The 22707-nt window shown below is 41.1% G+C and overlaps 1 protein-coding gene across 1 annotated transcript; it reads left to right on the top strand.

Moving 5' to 3' along the window:
- The first annotated feature begins 8296 nt into the window (after positions 1 to 8296).
- tspan13b (tetraspanin 13b) lies at positions 8297 to 21845 on the top strand. Its single transcript, XM_042506553.2, has 6 exons — positions 8297 to 8506; positions 12702 to 12869; positions 14730 to 14810; positions 19128 to 19241; positions 19549 to 19659; positions 20455 to 21845. The coding sequence occupies exons 1-6, from the start codon at positions 8444 to 8446 to the stop codon at positions 20527 to 20529; spliced, it is 612 nt and encodes a 203-aa protein (XP_042362487.1). The 5' UTR covers positions 8297 to 8443; the 3' UTR covers positions 20530 to 21845.
- Positions 21846 to 22707: the final 862 nt, after the last annotated feature.

The raw sequence follows: 22707 nt of genomic DNA, 5'->3' as shown, positions 1-22707 counted from the left end.
TTAAGTCACCTTGTGGGGCACAATGAGGGAAAATGGTAGCAATAAAATCAGTCTTAAAATACAAAAAATTATCAATTTGGAACCCTGATCAATAATTAAATTAATAATTATAACCAAAACTACCACATTAATAGTAAAGGGTAAAGGATTTCAGAGCTCTTGACACAGTAGTTGGCGATATCCACACTTTTGTACAATACTAAGCAGACAGCAAGTATGATTCCAAAATACATTTATTCCAAAAAGAAAGGCAATTAAGGCAATTAAACAAAACACACAATGTATTCTAACTACTAATATATACAAGTATATACAAGTGTGGATGTGTAAATGTGTGTGTGTGTGTGTGTGTGTGTGTGTGAGTGAGAGAGAGAGAGAGACAAAGAGAAAGTGTATGTTGGTGTGAGCCAAGATGCAGAGGTGAATTGACTAACAACAGAAGCTGCAACGAGATGCCAGATTCAAAGATGGCCACAGCGCGACAAAGGCCTTGGCTGACCGTGTGGTTGTTCAGACAAAGGAACAAAGAAAAGTCAAGAACTTTAAGTTCCCTCCCTGTGTGCTACTGTTGACAGACAATTTTGAGTGTATGTCTGTGATCTAATATGTATATAAGGTGCTTTGGTTAGTGGTAGGGTGTTCAGTTACATGCAAGACCCTGTCTGTGTGAGGCAATAACAAACTAAATTCCAGACTACCCAGTAACCCAATAACAAAGAGATCACAACAACGACTCATTCGATAGCATTAACATCAAAACACATGATATAACAAAAGACAAAGTAAACAGTCTTGCTCAGCCTGTACTTGTGTCCTAATGCTATGCTCAGATGTTAGTTGCCAATCCAGGAGGGGCAGTAGAGTTCTTTGGCAGCATTTAATCTCGGGTCTTGAGAGTTGGATTGGGATGGCAGTGGATGGCCATCTTCAGGTCTCTCCAGAGATGTTGAAGGTGAACCTTTGGCTCAGTCTGAGCTCCTGAGCACTGGCTTCCATCTTGGTTTCATCAGAGCAAAGAATCTTGTTTGTCTCAGTCTGAGAGCCCTTTAGGTGCTTTCCTGAGACTCTCATTGAGGAGAGGCTTCATCTAGTCACTCTGCTATGAAGCTGAGATGGCGGAGTGTTGCAGTGACGGTTGTGCTTCTGGAAGTCTCTCCATCTCCACTCGATCTCTGGAGCTCAACCAGTTACCATTGAGTTCTTGGTCTCTTACCAAAGCTCTTACCCTTCTCCTCTGATTGCTTTGTGTTGCAGCTGGGCAGCCAGCTCAGGAAGACTTCTGATTCTTCCATATTTCAGCCATTCAAGAATCCTGGAGGCCACTGTGCTCCTGGGAACCTTCAACGCAGCAGAATTTTTTGTAGCCTTCCCCACATCTGTGCCTCTATACAGTCCTGTCTCTGAGCTCTGCAGGCAGCTCCCTCCACCTCATGGCTGCTTTGCTCTGATATGCACTGTCAGCTGTGAGACCTTATAGGTATGTGTGTGTGTGTGTGTGTGTGTGTGTGTGTGTGTGTGTGTGTTTGCCTTTCCAAATTATGTCTAGTCATTTTAATTCACAACAGGTGGATTCCAATCTAGGTGCGTAAACATCTCAATTCTGTTTTGTTCATAATTATAAATTAATATACATTAATGAGGGGGAAATTATTTTAAATAATCTTATCATAAGGCTACAACAATAAAAGTAAAAGGGTCTGAGTACTGTCTGTGTAAAAACATTCTGACCATTTCTTTGTTACATGTCTTTTTAGGAAATCGTTTCTAATAGTGTATATGATTTATCATTTATTATTTAAACTGTGTTGTCAGAAATACTGCATAAATAAGTTAAGGATTTAGAGATATATCATGATGCATACAGTAAGGAATCAATAATGGATTTTCAGTAATGATGCTTAAAATGGAAATATAAGACTCATTTTTATTTTTATTCATTTATTTAACCTTTAGTTAACCAGGTTGGTCCCATTGAGATTAAAAATCTCCTTTTTTTAAGATCATTTTTGGGCGCTTTTTATGCCTTTAATCGATAGATAGGAAAACTGAGTAAAAGGGGGAGTGAAAGGTGCTGACATGCAGCCCTGTATACAGAGGAAATAGTTCTGTATATAGAGCACCTGCTCTATCCACTGAGCCACCAACACCCCAACAGACTCCTTTTAAATGGGGACCTGGCCAAGACAGTCAGCAGGGAAAACACAAAGCTGCAGAAAGAGACACATAGAGAGATAAAACACCATTTACAAGCACTAAAATTGGCATTTAAAGGGGCATTGGATGACTCAGTGGATAAAGCAGGTGCCCAGTAAATAAAAGCAATGTCCTTGCTGCAGCAGCTGCGGGTTAGATTCCAGCTTGCGGCCCTTTGCTGCATGTCATCCCCTCTCTCTCCCCCTGTCACGCTATCAAGCTTCTGTCCTGTCTAAAGGTAAAAATGCCAAAAAAATAATCTTTAAAAAATAAATAAAGTCTGACGTACAACCAGGCAGGCTAAAAACATCCACATACTATAGAATCTGCTTCAGAATCTTTCATTTTAGATTTAAAAACATTTAATGACATCAGCTCCTTGAGTTCTAGGTCGTGCTGCAACAAATTCCAGGTGAAGGGTGCGGAATACCCAAAAGCCATTTTCCCAGTTTCTGTCTGAGTGTTTGGGACAGAAAGCAATGAAAATCTTTGCATGTAAAGGTACATGTATGTGTTAACTATTTATTTGCATGAGCGATAAAAAATGCAGAATGACAGAACCAAAACCAGATCGACCTCATATCAATTAAAAGTACATCAAGTCTGTCCAGCAGAGATACTGGACTTACTGGTGGCCCCCTGACATCCTTTAATTTTTTTAATTCAGTATTACAGAAACATGCATTCTTATCTTATCTTATCTTATCATGGAATAGGAATTCAGCTACTTCTCAGCTGCCCTTATTTAGGGATTCCCTCGTTAGGATACTTAATTAAGACATTATAGACCCTGTCCCAAATTCAAAATAACTGTCCCAAATTCAAAATAGCAGCACTGCTGTTGCTATGTCTCTATGGCTATCATAATTAAGATGGGAAACAACATGAATGCTGCAATATGATTGAAAGGCTACTCAAATCGCATAATGATGCTTTACTTTTCGATAAATATTGAAAAAAAAAAGAATTTATTAATTTGAATTGATAATGAATCAAAACAACTTCCCAAAAAGTGGGATTGCCTCTCCTCCACTGTGTCTTGGTTAAATTGTTAGCCTGTCTTTTTTAGTCATGATACCGAGCTAGCTAACCAATGACAGGTGAGAGGCCCTGATATTATGGTCTGTCCATGTGGAGTAGTCTACCGGTACACACAGAATGAAAACTCGAATTTACAGTTAGTATTTGTCAGGTTCAGGTAAGACAGGAGGTCTGATAGGATACGATGATGAGTTTAAAAAAATGCTTCTGTAATGGGATACCTCCTGTCTTTGAGACTTAAGATAGGACTTCATCTTATGTATGCACTTTTTGCTGAAGCATGTCTTTTTTATAGTATGACACTTTTATGAGTGTTATGACATTTACTGTGATATTCTTTCTGACATATTATATTATGCCTATTTAATTATATTTTTGTGATGTACCACTAACACATTATATATTTATTGTGTGTGGATTTGTATTATTAGGCTCATCACTTCAGGACTGCAGAACAGTCACGTCAAAACATAGTGAGGCCTTCAGAGTGCCTGGGACTCCCCATCATCCCATCATAAATCTAACATCTGGATCTAAATTTACCTACAAATCTCATTGTGAATGTTTATCAGGAGTTCAAAGTGGAATTAAAAATGTTATTTTGATGTATCATATGTTACCGTTTACTGTTACATGTGGATATCAATAGATTAAAACTAATAGACAGTGAACTTCGATTGCATCACTGCTAGTTAACGTTTAATGAAGTCAATGTCAGATTTGGTTTACAGCGTGTCACGTCACTTGCCGTCCATTAGGTGGAGACAAACAGCCATGTCTGTTCCTTCTGACTCTTAGTGTTACGTTTGTGTCCATGGTTTTACAGTTTACCTCATTTGCTTGAACACATTGCTCCACTCAGAGGTTGCATTTTTAAAACAGTTTGCACACAGACTAAAATTAACATTAAAATTAAGTGACACATTTTGCCTGCAAAATGCTCTCACACTCACAAAATATAAAACATTTACCAAAGGCAAATATTTCAATCAATCAACACAACTTTTGGTCAAGTGAGTAAATTCCTTCTGTCAATCATTACACAATGGACAATAAAATACATATAGCATATAGACATATAGCTGTCAATATGAACCTGATCAACATTGCAGTAATTTGTGCTTTATGTCTGCATCATGTGTCCATACTGGACATACTCATAATAGCCACTGTGCTAAAAAAGAGAAGCTTGCAGCAAGAGCTGAATTCTTTTCACCAGAGGTGATTCTAGTGAACACAAACCCTGCTGCACTGTGCGCCTGCACTTTTTACACTCTTTGAGTATTTAATAAAAGAAGAAAGTTTAAAAACAACAGCAGTTTTTCTGTGCCCAGCATCTGTTGTTGACATTTTCGTAAGACCTACAGTGAGCACCTGCACTAGACAAATTACAAGGTATTTTTCGTAAACGTTGTATAAGAAGAAATTAAATTAAAGTTGATCCTAAATTCTGCTACATCTTTTGGTGTTGAAGGAGGAGTTGAGGAGTCACAGTTTGGGGAAAGAAGCTGCTCTGTAGTCTGGTGGTTCTGCAGCAGATACTTCTGAATCTTTTTCCAGATGACAGCAGGGTGAACAGACTGTTGCTGAGGTGGCTGCTGTCTTTCAGTATCCTTTGGGCTCTGTGCAGACACCTCACTTCAGCGAGGTCACTGATGATCTGTAGATGGGAACCAGTGATGTTCTGGGCAGTTCTTATCACCCGCTGTAGAGCCTTCCTGTCCTGGGCCGTGCATGAGCCATGTCAGTTTGTGATGTTTCCAGTCAGTATGCTTTCTATTGCTCCTCTGTAGAAGTTAACCAGGATCTTGCTCTGGAATTTAGCCTTCCTAAGTTTATGTAGGCAGTAGAGCCTTTTCTGTGCTTTTCTAACCTGGGTGGTGACGTGTGATAACCATGATAGGTTCTCAGTGATAGTAATTCCAAGGAACCTTTAGCTGTTCACCTGCTACACCTCAGTTCTACTGATGTAGACAGGATTCTGTGTCTTTGCCTTCTTTCTTAAATCAGCTGCTGACGTTTTAGTGACGTTGAGCAGTAGGTTGTTCTCTGTGCACCACTCTGCAAGATTGTTGATTTCCTCCCGGTATGAACTTTCATCGTTGTTTGTAATACAGCTGATGATGGTAATGTCGTCCGCATACTTCATAATAGAGTTCTCCTGATGTCTGGGAGTGCAGTCATGGGTGTACAGTGTGAACATGAGGGGGCTGAGCACACAGCCTTGGGGGGCTCCAGTGTTGAGCACTAATGTAGAGGAGGTGAGACTGCCAATCCTAACTCTCTGGGGTCTGCATGTAAGGAAGTCCAGTATCCAGTTGCAGAGTGTTGTACTGAAGCCCAGAGTGTTAAGTTTCATGGGAGAGATTGTGTTGAATGCTGAGTGAAGTCAGCAAACAGCATCCTGATGTAGCTGTTCTGATTCTCCAGGTGAGTGAAGACTGAGTGAAGAGCAGCAGATATGGCGTCCTCTGTGGATCTGTTGGTTCTGAAAGCATACTGGTGGGGGTGCAGGCTGGCAGGGATGTTGTCTTTGATGTGCGCGAGAACCAGTTTCTCAAAACACTTCATCAGGATGGGGGTAAGAGCCACAGGGCGGTAGTCATTAAGACTAGACACAGCAACCTTTTTGGGCACAGGAACAATGATGGTTGTCTTGAGGTAGGAGGCAACAGTCTCTTGTGAGAGTGTGATGTTAAAAATGTCAGTTATAACATTAACAAGCTGATCAGCACAAGTTTTTCTAGATGCTGAGGACTGACTGCTGATTGAAGAGTTGTGTAAAGGAGCTTCACATAGGTGCTTTAGAGATTCATAACTATATTCATGTAATGAATAAAAAGAATGACGTGGGAAATCGTGATTGAGTACAACAATGTAGAAAAAAGTTTTTGTTTTGGTTTGCTTGCTTGGGTATGTTGCTGCTGGTGGCATCATTGATTTCCTGCAGTGCATTTTTGAATTTGCATCAGAGTCTTGTGTCCTCGTGTTCAAGCAAATGAGAAAAACTGTAACAGAACAGCTGGGACAGTCTGATAAGCTCTGATGGCATCACTTCACTGTAATACAGCCTTTACAAACAGCAAAAGACAACACTCATACTACCATATCCAAACTCGAAGACAATCTCTAGTGTCAGATCAGGATTTAGATATAACATCCAAATAATGTCCAGCAAAGTCAGACTCTTTAGTCCAGGAAAACCTGCAGGACACATGGGGAGGCTTTCAGCCTGAACTGATAGCGGTTATTTTTTGAAATAATCATTATTGCATCTGTGTCTATGTGGGTGTGTGTGTGTATTCTGAGAGGAGTCTCAGTGTGACCCAGAAACAAGTTGTGTTCTCCTGAAGCCAACAGGGTCGCTGATGAATGATGGATGAAGTTTGAGAGCAACATGAGACAGGAATCACTCACACCACCACATTACTCAGCCTCCTACTTGTTGTGGGAGCTGTTCAGAGGAAATAAGAGGACTTCTCTGCGTCCAATCAGCGGGCCAGATGCTGTGGAGCCCTCCCTCACTGAGTCACAGGGCCTTCATCCACGGTCAGAACAGGTGACCACACTAACACCGGATATTTATTTCATTTCGTCTTCAAAATAAAAGCATGGAATTTCAAGTAACATGAATCCATAAATCCTGAACTGACTGAAAGACCCTGTGTTTATTCTAGCATTGATGCCAGCTGTATTTGCAACATTCAAATGAGACAGAAAGACAACTTAAAAAACTGTTTAATATCAGTTTTCACATTATCACCTCACCTCACCTACAGTCAATGGTTGTAAATACATTATACTGCAACAATGAGTTAAATAATCTGTTGTCATTTTATACATCTTGACTTATTGACTGAAATATTTTGCTTGCTATGGCACCTTCAGATTATAGTTATATTTTTCTCAATATTGTGACATACGATTTTTCTTCTCATTAACAACATGAGATCAACAACATTATAACAACCCTCCCCCCAAAAAAGCAAAACTCCTGGAACACCTGAAGCTGGTATTTATAGTCACGGCTGGTAAACTGGTGTGTGGTATGAAGGTCTGTGTAAAAAGAATAAGTGTGTTGTCATGATAAAAGATCTAGTGAAAGCATAAAAAGACCCTCCTCACGGTGTAATAGATTTAATACAGCAGAGGCATGTTACAGTGTTATTACTGTGCTCTATAAATAAACAAATGCACATTAAATGTCTTTCATTATTAGAACTACTTAATTGTTTGTTATGTTACCATGTTAAGGAGAGAATAGATAGTAAATTCTAGTTAGAACGATTTTCACTGTGATTTAACTATTTGTAATCGACTGTGGCTCAGAGGTAGAGTGTGTCATTCTGTAATCAGAAGGTCAGTGGTTCGATCCCCAGCTCCTCCAGGCAACATGTCAAAGTATTCTTAGGCAAGATGCTGAACTCTAAATTGCTCCTGATGCTGCGCCATCAGAGTGTGAGTGCATATGAATGGTTACTGAGTAGCAAGTGTCACTGTGTATGGTCATCTTGGCCACCAGTGTTTGTATGTGTGAATGGGTGAATGTGACATGTAGTGTGAAAGCACTTTGAGAGGTCTAAAGATTAGAAAAACGCTGTACAAGTGCAGACCATGTACCATTAATAAGCCCCTTCAGGTTTCTTGACCTTTCCTGCACAATTCTTTCTATGTTTGTTATTATAAACTTGTTTTTATCACATTTTGTGTGCTAATAATTTCACATCAAATTCACTTGAAATAAAGGCCTAGGGTTCCCCAGGCTGAAGGTTCTATCATGTTACTCTCAAGTTTCTTGATGCAACTAGTAATTACATTCTGGAGGATAAATATGCTACTCATAATTTATTCACTGATTATTCAGAAAATAGTCCAAAACTCAATATAGCCTTGTGAGTGTGAAATCAGTGATTCACTTTAAGCAAATAACCAGCATGTCTGAGTGTTTAGATTCGTTTTCATGTAATGAAGCGACCATAGAAACTGATACTTGGGCAGTGAGAAATGACGTGCCTTTATTGTGAAGGCTGGCTCTAGCTTCCTGTCTTCGCGGGCTGCACTGTGTGGTACTGACGCATCTGCAGGTCCGAGCTACTGCTGAGCGACCGTCTGCTCCTGCGGGCTGCTGCTGCTCTGGTTTCTGTCTCTGGAGCGGAATATTGATCTGAACAGCTGTTTGGAGGATCTGTGCCGTTATTTGTAAAGCACGATGGGCTGCGCTGGATTCACCTGCTCCAAACACTCCCTTTGCGCGCTCAACATCCTCTATGTTGTGAGTATCCACAGCTGCACACTGTACCATATGGATTATTATACCGCCGCTAATATCCACACACACTGTTTGATCCATCCTGTGAACACAGTGCACTCTGATGAGGTCAGACTCTGCTAGAATGAATGATCCACTGTGCCATTAGACGCTCTCATCATCAGCCATCAGAAACAATTATTTAGATATAACATTTTAATAAATAAAAAAGAGCCTGGTTTCTTTTATATAGGTTTATTTGCAAAGTACAAGCTTTAAGGTTCAAATGGAAATTCCCTCCATCACATGTTTTGGCATCAGAGGATGTCCTGTGTCTTTGCCTGAACCTCTGATAGCTCTTGTCATCGCTGCTGTCTGCACCACAGCTAGACGTGGGTGTATGACCCCTGCAAAGTTCTACTCGAAATATTAATGGAGCACAAAGATACTCAATATGTTCTAAAATACTAGAAATGTTACAAAATCCTTGAAACGTCCTAAAATCCTACAAACATCTATAGGGCTGCTGTGACTGGCTCCTGGCCTCCTGTCATTTTGCAAAAGTGGCCCCCAAGCAAAGCAAGTGGAGTTTCCATGATGCAGTTCAAATGCAGGGTCTCAGAAGGGGCCCAGCTGTGGATCCCTGCAGCGGTTATGAAGAGCCACCATTGATTGTAATCATCAGCGGGACTGAGCCTGTCAGACAGCTGTGTGATGTTTGCTGTTGGTGCTGAGATTTGACAAGAAGCTAACTGATGATGTCATAATGATACTACTGTCCTTATCAGCCTGTAATAACTTATGAAAGCTTAATACTAAACTTCCGTAGTGTCAGATTTGAGGGTCATATTTTCCTCAAGTGTGTCAGAAAACTAATGGCCTACTTGCCGATGTTCACTGAAAGCGACATTGGTTGCTGTAATTATTCGTCTCGTCCATTCTGGCCATGAAGAAATCTCTTCTAAAAGTGAGAGAAATACAAGAGCTGGGGGATCTGCACAACTCCTTTATGCAAAATGCTTTGTATAGTTGATTTGAAGCTGATGAGAGGGTTCAGATATCTTTCATAGCTTGTGTTAGCATCCCTCCACAGCTGAGCAAGACAGCATGGTCTGAGGAAGCACATAGGGGAACAGGTACTCTAAAGACTAACCGTGGAAGGCACCTTCTTCATTTGTGTAATAATTAGCTTTACCTGAACTACAAATGGCGTCAGCCTGAGGGGATTCAGCGTGCGTGTGACCCAGCTGTGCATCACATCCAGCACATCTGTAACCTGAGCGAGAGTCTCAGGGTTATTTCACAATCACATGGTCCCTGTGGGGTTCCTGTACCTAAGGATCTGTCCCCTTTTACCTCCAACAACTACAGATTGTTGGAGCAGATTTTCTAATTGATGAAGTCCCAGGACAGACTGGTCCTGGCACACCTTTGTGCTGTGCCCAATAGCGTCCCAAACACAGTAACAAGAAAATAACAAAATCCAGGCTGAAGGCCGAGTCTCTGCAGATTAAGGGTGAAGGGTTGTGAATGGTGATGGAAAGGAATTACTTTAATATGAATCTATACATTGTTGTTTTTTTTTTGCATAGCATACCTTTAAACCTTCTCACAGGTTTCCAGCAGCAGGATGGTTCACTTCACTTTAGTATGCATTTTTTAGCATTTTCATTGTAGAAACTTGTTGGATGGTACCTTCGAAACCGTCCCTATTTTTTGTCCCCCCTCTGTTGGGGTACTTAGCACACTAATCTGGTACTAAAAGGTGGAGCTAGAAACACTGCAGTCTGTTGATTGGTCAGTAGAGAATCAACAGTCGGTGCTCAGGGCTGAGCTGTGGCTGCTTTAACTACTGCTCATACAGTGACTGGTTTTTCATACATAAGTAAACTCTAACTATAAAATGAAAGGATGTTTGCAGCCTCCAGCAGCAGCAGCAGACTGAGAAAAAGTAATTTCATTCACTGGGCCGAGTAGTGCAACTTTTTAGGTGGAATGTTTATTTGTAATCTTACTCAATGCATGAGATGACGACATGAATCCATCATTATACCTTATTTTCAATCAGACCACTCCATCTATTTTATTGTCTCTCTTGATGACAAATACATTAAGTAATATCTTTTAAAAAAATGCGTGCTAATTGTGACTGCTTTGTGTTAACTGCATGTTCTAATCCTCACTTGGAGAAAAAAAAAAACATGTCGGAGCACCAAACCCCTGTTTTTGCCTGACAAGCTGCTGTTTTTAAATATTTTATTGTGAGAGACTCACTCCAGCCTGCAGCCCCATTCTGTGGACCATACACGAGGTGCAGACTTCACTCTGTATCACAGGTGAACAAGGAAATACAGCAAGAGTGACAACAACCCCGTCCACATGTAAGAGCACTGTCTGCAATGGAATCGCTCCTCTGATCTATGCTCTAGGTATATGTTCATAGGTGTTATGTTTGGTTTCAAAGGTACTATGACAGAAACGCAGCTTTAGACTGCAGGGCTGTGGATCTAACAATGTGGTCAGCAGCATAAGGACTCCACAGGGACGACTCTGTCATCATATCTGTTCACTCTCTGACAGCTCTGTAATTGTTAACCACTTCAGCAGGTGGAAGGATGCAGTGTGCTGGGGAAAATATGAAAAAACTTTGGGTACATTACCTTAAGAACTGGCAACTACGAAAGCCTAGATCTGTTTTCACTGCAGACAGCAGAAATCAAAATGTTTATAGCCTGGTACAAAAAACGGTTTTGTAGCTAATTTGGACATTCATGACAACTATACGGGGGGTGAACACATAGATATAACTCACCCTTTTACGATAATTAAGGGTGGGGCTGCTTTGAGTGGCAGGCTGTCTGTCCATGGTGTCCTCAGATCACTTGTGGCTACAAAAAAGGTGAGGCTGTAATGCTGGGCTGGAGATTTCAGAATGGAAGACCACAAAGCATCCGGTCATGTCAGTCAGTCAGTCATTTTCTGTAACCGCTTGTCCTCGTAAGGGTCGCGGGGGGGCTGGAGCCAATCCCAGCTGTCATCGGGCGGAAGGCGGGGTACACCCTGGACAGTTCGCCAGACTATCGCAGGGCCGACACATATAGACGAACAACCATACACACTCACAACCACACCTAAGGGCAATTTAGAGTCATCAATTAACCTGAGCTGCATGTCTTTGGACCGTGGGAGGAAGCTGGGGACCCCGGAGAGAACCCACGCGGACACGGGGAGAACATGCAAACTCCACACAGAAGGGCCCCCGCCCGGACCGAACCCCGTTCCAACCGGGATTCGAACCAGGGACCCTCTTGCTGTGAGGCAACAGTGCTAACCACAAAGCCACCGTGCCGCCCCTGGTCATGTCATGGAAGCTAAGTCCATACCTTTTACTGGCTATGAATGCATTTCACATGCTGAAATTCAGGTACATTTTTTAAGATGAAGAGGCAGCAAAACCTGTTTTCATTGTAGAGTTAGAGTTGATTGATAATTGTAAAGTAAGAACAGAGTTTACAGTCCACTGTAGTCCAAGCAAGACTGACAGTTCTGTATTGACCAATCAGCATATGGCAATGTTTCCAGCTCCACCTACTAGTATCGAGTCAGTGTGCTAGCTAGCAATGCTAGCTATGAAAGTGGTTCTGTTGTAGTTGTATTGGTACAATCTACGACTTTTCACTACGGAAACAGAAAATAATTGTTCTGAGTCAATGAAGAAAATGTGTCAGCAGGACACATCAGTGACAAGACAGAGGAACAGAGTGCACGCCATGCACAGTATCTTCTCGTAAGTCACTATTAACAGGTCAGACAGTCATAATCTGGTGGAGGATGATGATGGGGAGGCGGATGAGGACTGCACACAGACAGAGAGAGTGAAAGTGCGGAGACAGAGAGGACCGCTCAGTCCCTTCATGTAGCTGTGGTGCATAATGGGAGGGGTGGGGAATGCCAGGGAAGAACATCCAGAGGAAAGGGGAGCAAATGTGTCTCGTAGTGTGAATATTTGCAAGAAATAGAACAATAAATTGCATTGGAATCAATGTGCAAGGTTTCTATGTGATTTTTTTTGGATGACAGATTTAAAAAAAAGGCATCTAAAAAAACAAAACAAAAAAAAAACAAACTCAGTGTGCAAGGCCTTAAGTGTGTGTGTGTGTGTGTGTGTGTGTGTGTGTGTGTGTGTGTGTGTGTGTGTGTGTGTGATTGTGTTCTGCAGATGGTGAGCCTGCTCATGATCGGCATTGCAGCATGGGGAAAGTGGTTTGGTCTGGTCTCCAGTTTCCAGGTGGTGGGAGGTGTCATCGGTGTGGGCGTCTTCCTCTTCTTTGTGGCCCTGGCCGGCCTCATCGGGGCCATGAAGCATCACCAGGTCCTGCTCTTCTTCGTATCCTCCATACTGCTCATGCTATGGCTGATATCAGGGTTCTAATGCCATACTTAAGAAATTCAGCGGGGGGTCTAAAATATCATTTTTGGTGCCTCTGTTTTTATTGTCTGTAGAAATGTGTATTTTCTTTAATATTACTTTCAAACATGTGGTGTTTCAGTCCTGAATTTGTAGGATGTTAACAGTGCATATCTCACAAGAGTAGTGTAGCTGCTTAAAGGAATGTCAAGAGAGAGCACGTACATAGGAGACAGAGAGTGACAGTGGCTGCGCTCAGAGCAGACAGGAGCTGGTGAGTGTTGCTAGTAAATGTACAGTGTAGGTTTAGTTTTGTCTGTGAATCAATGCTGCAGCCGATCCAGACCCAAGTAAAGTTCTTTGCTTCCAAACTACTTGGTAAAGTGAAGGCCCTGAGCATCAACTGCAGGCCTGGAGGCAAAGCAAAGTCTCAGCTTTGTTTCCCAACAACAAAACATTAGATAATCTTTGTTTCTTTGATGTCCTGGGCTAAATATTCTATCTGTCTGGCTCATTTTGTGAATGCAATATCTCAAGGAAAAGGGACCTTGCATCCACCTTATTCTTGTAAGTGTGTTATAATCTGAACACCTTGTGGAGATTTCTTCAAATTTGGCACAAATTTGGCACTTAAACTCAAGGATGAAATGGTTAGGTGTTTGTAGTAAAAGGTCAAAGGGGAAGGTCATTTTAACCTTGTCTGTTCCATTATTTGTAAATGTGATAGCTCAAGACCACCTAGAGCAAATGTCTTCAAATTTGGCACAAACGTTTGAGTGGACTCAAGGATCAGGTGATTAGATTGCGTTCATCTCATTCTTGTGTAAATTATATCTCAAAAACACCAAAGCACAGCACAAACATCCACTTGGACTAAACAATGAAGTGAAACTTGTGCTCAAGGTCACAGTGACCTCATAAAACATGATTTTGGTTCAAAACTCATATGCCCAAATGTAACACAAATGTCTAATAAGATATAATGATGAAGTTGAAACTGTGGGGGGAAGATTTGTGTGAACTGTGAGTGTAACTTGATTGGTGCACAGAGGCATACAACTGCATGCTGGTATTTTTAGTTTTGACATAATTGATGATTTCGCCACCCAGAAAATGTCGGATGATTGAACTGGATCAGTATTTGAAAAAGAAATGTAGTTCTTTACAGCTTCAAATGTATGTGGAACTGTTTAAAGCAGCGACCCCATTAAAGGAATAGTTCAACTCTGAGGAGGGATTGCTGCCATAAATGCTGATCATGTAAACTAAGACACCTTAATCCAAGTTTAAAAAATCAATCCTCTCTTTGTTCAAAGAACAGAGTAATCTGGATGAGAGGTAAACAGGATCACTTTAACTTGATAACAATGTTAGATAGGTGAAGCCACATTTGAAGAACAGGGCCCAGAAAAGTGAAATGTGTCGGGGAAGGTTTAACCCTCTAAATATTTTACACTTAACTGTTATTACCATCACAGAAAAAACACATTTATTTGAGTATTAACTCAGAATTCTGTAAAGAAATGAAACGTGTTGGAGCAGTTTTTGCATCTTGTATGTCCGTAAACAATCCGTTTTTCACCTACACTTCTCTTCACCTCAGTGTTTTGGAAAATGTATTTGCACTCATTTATGCATGTGCTGTAAGATCCAGAGCTGATCGTATTTCACAGTGTGGAGAGTCATGCAGAGGCAACGCCTGCAGCTCTGTCCCAGTCTGGCAAACCTTTCTACTGACAGGAAGTGTCAAATGCAGTGCTGTAGTACCACTTGCTGTGAGCAAGGCTGTACAACGTATGATGTGTGTATTTTTTTTTGCTCCTTGACAGTGAAGCTCAGTACATGATCATCCTGTTCATGGTGTTTATTGTGCAGTTCTCTGTTTCCACGGCCTGTTTGACCATCAACAGAGAGCAACAGGTAAGAGCAAACCTTCAGTGTCTTCATTTAAGCAGCTTTTAGTAGGAAAAATCATCCACCCTTTTCCCTGTTGTTTATGCGTTTATGTGCATAAAATGATAACTAGACAACGTCAGTAACTGTTTTATATTAGACATACACATCGTCAACTTGAATTCTAAGATTCCTCTGCAGTTTTTTTCAAAATTAGGTATTAGAAATGTATTTATTGGAGTAATTCATATATTCTTATTCTGTGACAACTTCTTACCATTATTTGATTTTTTTCCCCAAAGTTTTACGCATTTCTCAACTTTTTATTTAGAAAACAAAAAGGTTCATATCATTTTTGTTATATGGATCAAAAAAAAACTTAATATCAAAGCAGAAGCTTGATATCTCAGAACTGCTCAGAGCGCAGATAGAACATTAGAATAGATCATTCTAAGGTCCTGAAATGTCCACCTTCAGTACTAACCACAGTGCAGTGCAGTATTGAACACTAAGGGAATTTAAGTTATGTTATTACACAGATTTAGACACTTTTTTTGGTGGTCAATATTTATTGGCCTCAAACAGCATGGACCAAATGTACAGATGTTAGCTCTTAATTGTTCGAGCTATCAGTGTTCACGAACCTTGGTGTTTGTGTGTGCTGAGGACTCAGCCTTTCAGTGGTGTCAGAGCTCACCTACAGCTCCAGCTCTTTTTCCTCTAGACTCCTCCCCTCTTCTTTCTGTTCATGAGTTCAAGTCACAAAGCCATAGCAAGCGTAGCTGCAAATATTTCAGCTTCCGCAACTCAAATTCAAGCAAACTCTTCCTGCATTCCTTGACTTGATACAGTCATGCCACCTCAAAATAAAGTTAGTCAGTGTGAAGTTACTTAAATCTTCACCAATTCAAATGTTTGAAATGCTGTGAAATATTTGATTATGAAACATTTTTTCTAATGAACAATGTAAATAGGCTATGCCTCACTGGAAAACCCTGAATGTAGCCTATATATTCTTTTTTTTCACTCTTTATTTAAAGGAATTTTCACATTTTAGACAAGACACAATAAAACAAGAACACACAATGTGGGGCCAACCATAAAATAGTCTTGGTTCAACCTTTCCATTGTCTATCATTGTCCATAGGTATCCACAAGAGTAGCGTCCATTTCTTCGCTAATATAAACAGTCCATTTCTCCCATTTTCTGAGGAAATTGGCTACTCTAGACCTCAATGCAAAGGTCATCCATTATGAAGATCTCCTTGATTATGTTAACCCATTGCTTGAGATTTGGTAGTTCATATTTGTTCATATTTGTACCAGTTCCTTGTAATCACTTTACTTACTGGCAATAAGCACTATTTTACACACATACCAGTCACTTTTATGAATCATATCGTCTTTAATTGCACCAAACAACAGGACCTTAGTATCCATTGGTATTATGTATCCCAAAGTCTTACTTAGCGCCAGGATATGTTTTTCAATAATAGGTGTGAAATCATTAATTGCACTCTATGATGATGTTGAGGGTAATGATAAGAGTCTCATGCACATGTTGATAGGGAGGTGTCCAAAGGCAAGATCACAGCATCGGCGCAACCAGGACCAGACCACGATCAGGGCGAGCGGGGGGTACAGTATCAGTACAGCCACAGCACAAGCACAATCAAAGGCAGGGTCACAGGGTCACAGCATCAGCATATATATATATATATATATATATAGATATATATATATATGTATGTATGTATATATATATATATATATATATATATATGTATGTATGTATGTATATATATATATATATATATATATATGTATATATATATATATATATATATATATATACAGCACAGCACAGATTGGGGGGAAAACCTCTAATAAAAAGAGGGCCCTAACTTAATGACTTTTAAACCTACAAAGAGGGTGTCACAGTCATTCTAAATGAGTCCGGCGTTTAAACTAGAAAAGAAAAGTGGCCATTGATATCTCCTGACAGTCACTTTGCTGTAAACCTGAGGTCAGTCATGCTATCAGATAAGGTTATACAGGTGAAATAGAACATTCCAGCCGGTTTGGTTTCATCCCTCTCCTACTTTGACACTTACTACATTAAACAGATGATCTTTGAAATTCTTGTAGCTTCTCGTTTGCCCGTAGTGCCGCTGTAGCGTTGCTCCTCCAGGTCCCTTCCCTGCGCTGCCACTGTCCCTCTCCTTCAAGACTCTTTTAGCCGAGTTATATTCCTGGGTCACGGAATGGCCCAATCGGCGGGTTTCTGCGCGAGTGATCGGTGGGCTCTCTGTATGTACAGACTGAAGTCCTCTGGTAACGCCAGCTCACGTTTAAACAGGGTTTCCAAAAACTCTGTTTAAAGACTCACCCTCTGTCCCTTCTGGTACTCCAAAGATGCGTATGTTATTTCTCCTTGATCTAGATTCTAGATCCGTGAGCTTTTCTTGCAAGGTTTTCTGTTGTTTAATGGAGAGTAAAAGGGTATCATTTGCCTCCTGCGCCCAGTTTTTCAGCTTTTCCACCTGCGCCTCGATCTCGGTCACTCTTCCATGTTGTGGCTGCTGATCAGTGATAAGTGAAGCGAGTCTTTGATTTATTTCTTGCTTGAAACTTTCCAAATCAGTTTTCATGTACCTCCACAAAGTTTCCTCAATCCTCTTTCATTTCTGATTTCAAACCTCTTATCTCCTTGCTGATGTTTTTCGAAGCCTGAACGGATCTCTGCATCACTGCTCTTCGGGTCCGTATTTTTCGTGATGGCCATCTACTTCAGTGCAGAGAGCGTCACATGTTTCTTCCATTCCACCTTTCTCCATACTTTTCGAAGAGTTAATTCAACTTTTCTGACTCCTTGGCATCTTCTAATCAATCATTTCGGTAGTCTTGTTCTCTGGATAATAAGTTTTAGAGTTTTTCTGAGAATTTTCGAGTTTCACTATCGGAAGCTCTGCCGCCACACAACCTCACTCCACCATTGCCTAACCCCGCCCGTAGCCTATATATTCAAAGATAGAAAGAATAAAACACACTTAAAACCAGTGAAACAATTTATTTAAATGACAATAGGAAGTGATGGGATATACATGTACATTTATACAAGTTCTGTCTCCAAATAAAACACCATCTAGTGTTGTGTTGAGCCTCTCAGTGACCTCATCTCACTCACTAAAGCGCATCCTCCTCCTCTCCTGTCTTTCGCCTGCAGCTCGGTTAATAGATCCATGATGATAACGTGTTCATATTCTTCTTCTTCGTATGTAATACTGACTTGCAAATGTTAGCTACATTTGCCTCATTTTTGCCAAACACCAATTCCAACAACAACGAAAAATCAAAACAGACCACAAAACTCAAAAATCTTGCTCAAATACTTTCAAAATTTACTCAGTTATTGCTGTTTATTTTATCCCACTACTTCTGCCATACTTCCGCCTCACTCTTCAACTTCTGCTGCTTAGAACATTTGACTCTTGTGCATGCTCATTATGCCTACACTGCAAACCTCCACTGTGTCTCCAGTCAGGTGCCTCTCCAAAAAAGCCACTAACACCCACTAATATGTGGCTTTTTAATGCATTTGGAAACTGTACAATCGGCATTCACACCCGGGTCAAATGACTGCAGTAGACACAGACATTTATCAGCTTCAGCTCTAATGGAAACACAACACCTGGGTGAACACGTTAATTTCAGCTCCTTAACCGGCGAGATGCAATAACGTGCTGTCACTGATTTCCCTGTCTCCTCCTAAGCAGCTCAAACATGGATCCAAAGTAGTCTGCACCGAGTTTAAAGAGACTAAATAAGTAAGAGCTATAAAGAGAAGTAGCCACTGTAAAGTTTTCACAGTCATCTGTCCATGCTGCTCTCTGCTGTTTACCTGTTTGCTGGCCTGTCGGTGGCATCGCACACACACAAAGACAATCTACACACTGCTGCGCCATGTACACAGCTCCTCTCTCCAGACAATGGGAAAGCAGTCTATAGCCTACTTTGAGCGAATTCACCCCTATTTGAAATCTTTCATGTGCTTTGCATGTGATTTGTGATGTCATAATCCTGCAGATACCTTCAGAGTGAATTTTAAGGTGAGCACAGAGAAGCTTCAGACTTCAGACTACAATACCCTGAGTCATTATATACCTATGTTCCATATAATGATATAATTCCAGATGAACTGAATAACATTGATCCTCTGCTGGGGAACCAAGTACCCCCCCTCATGGCAACAGCACTTTGTGTGTGTGTGTGTGTGTGTGTGTGTGTGTGTGTGTGTGCGTGTGCGTGTGCGTGTGCGTGTGTGTGGGCACATGCGCACTGCAGGACCAGCTGCTGGAGGTGGGCTGGAATAATTCTAAGAGCAGTCAGAGGGACGTGGAGAAGAGCCTCAACTGCTGCGGCTTCAAACAGGTGGACCCTGACCTCAGCTGTGACGCTGTGAGTTTGAGAGAATGAAATGCTTCCTGGCCTCTGTTACATCTCAGCATGTTCACAAAGATTGATGGTTTGTTGGGATTTCATCAAACAATAAACAGACAATAGCAGGAAAATTCAATCAAGTGTACTTGGTAGATGAGTGGGTTACAACAGAGGAAGTGGGTGGACACTCTATGTGTTTTTTGGCTGATAGGTGAGTGTACTGTAAACAGCCACATAAAGAGGCAGGTATACTCAATTTACCTGAGTAGACCCTCCACTATACCACTGCTATAACCCTTCAGCTGTGTCTCCTGTTCCCCTGCAGGCTTGTTTCCCAAACCACTCGTGTCTGCCCTGCGCAGAGAAGATCCAGGAGCATGCTGGAGAGGTTCTCCGTTTTGTCGGAGGAATCGGACTCTTTTTCAGCTTCACTGAGGTAAGCCATTATGACTATGACACTGCTATGCTTTTTAATTATAGCACCAGTACAGTGGATAGCTTTTTGGGGGAGTTTTTTTTTCTTATCTGCTGTGAGGGTCTGATTGCAGAGGGTGTCATATGTTGTTATAGCAAACTGATTTGCTTTTTGACTAACATTGAGTAGAAAATTGATATTGGTAGGCACAGTGCAAGATTGATGCTTGCTGCATTCAAACATGCACACTGATCACATCATACAACAACATGATGTGTCAGATGCCATGTCCTATCCAAAAAAGGCAAAAAGCCACAAAAAAAAATATTATTATTATTATTATTTTTAAAAAAAGATCAGTCCCATAAGCTGCAGCACTGTGCTATCCAGTCAGTCACTGATTTCCTATCGGGGGTGTGAAAGCTGATAAAAGACTTGGGACCTGGGAAGGCTGCTCTTGCTGTCAAGATGGTGCACCCAAACGACTTCTGGTTCTAGCGTGGTTCTGGGAAATGTCAAATAAGAGACTTGGGATGCATCCTGTGTATTTCGGGCAGAGGAATGATGTATTCACAGCCAGTTAGCTACATTGTTTTTTATGGTCATTAAGACGCACATGACCTAGTGACAGCATGGCTCATTGATGTGTGTTTGATAGATTTTGGGCAAAAATGGAGTTCTGTGATACAGTTGTTAACATGGCACATGTACACTGTGTGTTGGGGCCTTCTCATAGGATTCATTCTTTAACACAGAGATACACAGATGGTATTGTTCTGCTGTCCGTATCTGACTGTTATTGTGTTCTTTTGTCAGATTCTGGGTGTGTGGCTCACATATCGCTACAGGAACCAGAAGGACCCCCGAGCCAACCCCAGTGCCTTCCTATGAGACAGCAGCATCTCGGGCCCCTCTGCACTGTCCCCTCACCACCTCTCTGGACCTGCTGTGGGCTTTCCCTGTAAATACAACACTGACCTGTGTGTTTCCACTGACTGCTGCAGCAGTGCTGTTTGAATGACAAGTGTTTGTTTTTTCAAGAGTGAAGTGTGTTCTGAAAAACAAGTGGCTGTGTGTGAAGCAACAGTACACATGGTGTCTACAGTGTGACAGCTCTGCAGAAGAAAAGGGTCTGAAAAGCTGCACTTAGCACACTGAGCACCTGCAGGTGTAAAAAAGAGGCAATATTGTCTACAGCAGTCTGCTGTATATTCCATAGGTATTTATGCAGCCTGCCTGATGTTGAATTTGAACACTGTTTGATTCCTTTTGCTGTTGTTCGAACGCAATGATGTCAACTGCTTCTCTGCATATTGAGACCATTACATGATTTTAAAAGTATGAATACTGTTTGTGTGTGTGTGTGTGTGTGTGTGTGTGTGTGTGTGTGTGTGTGTGTGTTGCTCCTTGCTGGGTTTAGTGTATTTGGCCTTCTGCATGACTCTTCTGCAAATATGAGCTGCTGTCTAAGAGCTGCTGTGCTGGTTGTTTCAATCACCTGTCTGAGCCTTTGTACTGTAAACCGCAATAAATCACTGATGGAAGAAAAGAAATGTGAATTAGCTTTACGTCTGAAAGATTCATATATCACAGCAGCAGGTTATTAAGGCATCGTACTGGAGCAGCTAACTTGATTTAATGTTTATTTAAAAGGGACATTACATACTAATGAACATCAGTATAAAATACAAATCTAAATATGCGTATGTGTAATATGTGTAGTCCCTTGACAGGTAACAAACAATAAAATAAAGACAGAAAAAGAAAAAAAGAGGGGAAAAAAAGAAAAGCAATGTCTGAAAATGTTTTAACTGAACCAAGCAAAGTGATTCAAATAAGCAATGATTCATAAATTTCATCGGTACGACTAACTGACCAAACTGTCAGGCCTGAGAACTATAGAGTTAACTATTCCCTGTTACTTAGTATTCTACAAAGAAAAAATGACGTGACTCAGCATCAAAACCTCTGTCATAACAAAGCCAGGTCACACTAAATTAATTTTTGTATTTATGATTATCTGCAGTCTCATTTGATCCTCACAGGAAAAAGAGTGTTGGTTTTAAGTCCTGACCAATCAGCTTTAGCCACGGTCTCCTGCTTTGTGGAGTTCATTCCACAGGACAACAGTCTCGGCTGAGTCTCAGTGACCTGGCAACAGGAAGCTTTCAGTGCTGGCCGGGTGGTCCCGCCCATTCAGGATGTTGAGAACACACACACACACACACACACACACACACACACACACACACACACACAGTGCTGATTACACAAGGTGCTCTGTGATAAGAGTCCTCATCAGCTCATTTGAATTAAAGTCATTTTTACTCCTTACAGATATGCTGGTCCATATGAAACTGAAAATAATTAAATTTGTGACAGTTCATCCCTGCCAAACATTTACTGAACTAATCATATTGAATAACAAACGAACAAGAAAGGTATTGTTAGCTATTTGGCATACTTCCCAGAGTGCTTCATTACAGCAGGCTGAGATAGGAGAACTCTGGTGCCCTCACTTTAGTCTGTCAGGTTTCTGGCGTTTGCATATTAATTGCACACCTCCTTCTACAGCAAATCCTTGTATCAACTGCATGGTACGGCATGGTTCCACTCAACTCCTTTTTTTGGTTTTCCTTTAGTGGATAGAACCTGCCCCTGGGAATCTTTTTGGCACCATCTCAGTCGAGGTTCCCAGTAAGCCGAGCCCATGCTGGAGGGTGGAGTTTAAACACTGCAGACCACTGATTAGGTTAGTGATAACGTCACTAGCTGGACACAGGACATCCTGCACTAACCCACTGTTTTAAATAGCCAAGCTACAGCCAACAGTGTCCTGCAGTGTTTTAATTTACATTTAAAAATGTCTGTCCTGGAAAAATGACAGTGAATGAAAGCATGTGAATATCATGATGAATAATAATACCTGTATAAAGGTGCATGATTCATCCATGGACATAGTGTTTCTTACTGTCTGCATGTATGTATGATACTGTATGACGAGGACCTGGTGGATGTTCAGACTCCAGATACAGTCATATGATTGTTACACATACATTGTGTACTCTA

The sequence above is a fragment of the Plectropomus leopardus genome, chromosome 17, assembly GCF_026936395.1.
Source record: "Plectropomus leopardus strain MGB_pleo_1.0 chromosome 17, ASM2693639v1, whole genome shotgun sequence".
Lineage (NCBI taxonomy): Eukaryota > Metazoa > Chordata > Actinopteri > Perciformes > Serranidae > Plectropomus > Plectropomus leopardus.
Note: the sequence above shows the minus strand (reverse complement) of the source record. Positions and strands in the feature narration are given on the sequence as shown.

Bases quoted from the DNA above. Each gene is read 5' to 3' on its own strand.
- tspan13b (XM_042506553.2), top strand. From the start codon at position 8,444: ATGGGCTGCGCTGGATTCACCTGCTCCAAACACTCCCTTTGCGCGCTC. The intron at 8,507-12,701 runs GTGAGTATCCAC...TGTGTTCTGCAG, and splicing joins CGCTCAACATCCTCTATGTT to ATGGTGAGCCTGCTCATGAT. The intron at 12,870-14,729 runs GTATCCTCCATA...AGTGAAGCTCAG, and splicing joins ACCAGGTCCTGCTCTTCTTC to TACATGATCATCCTGTTCAT.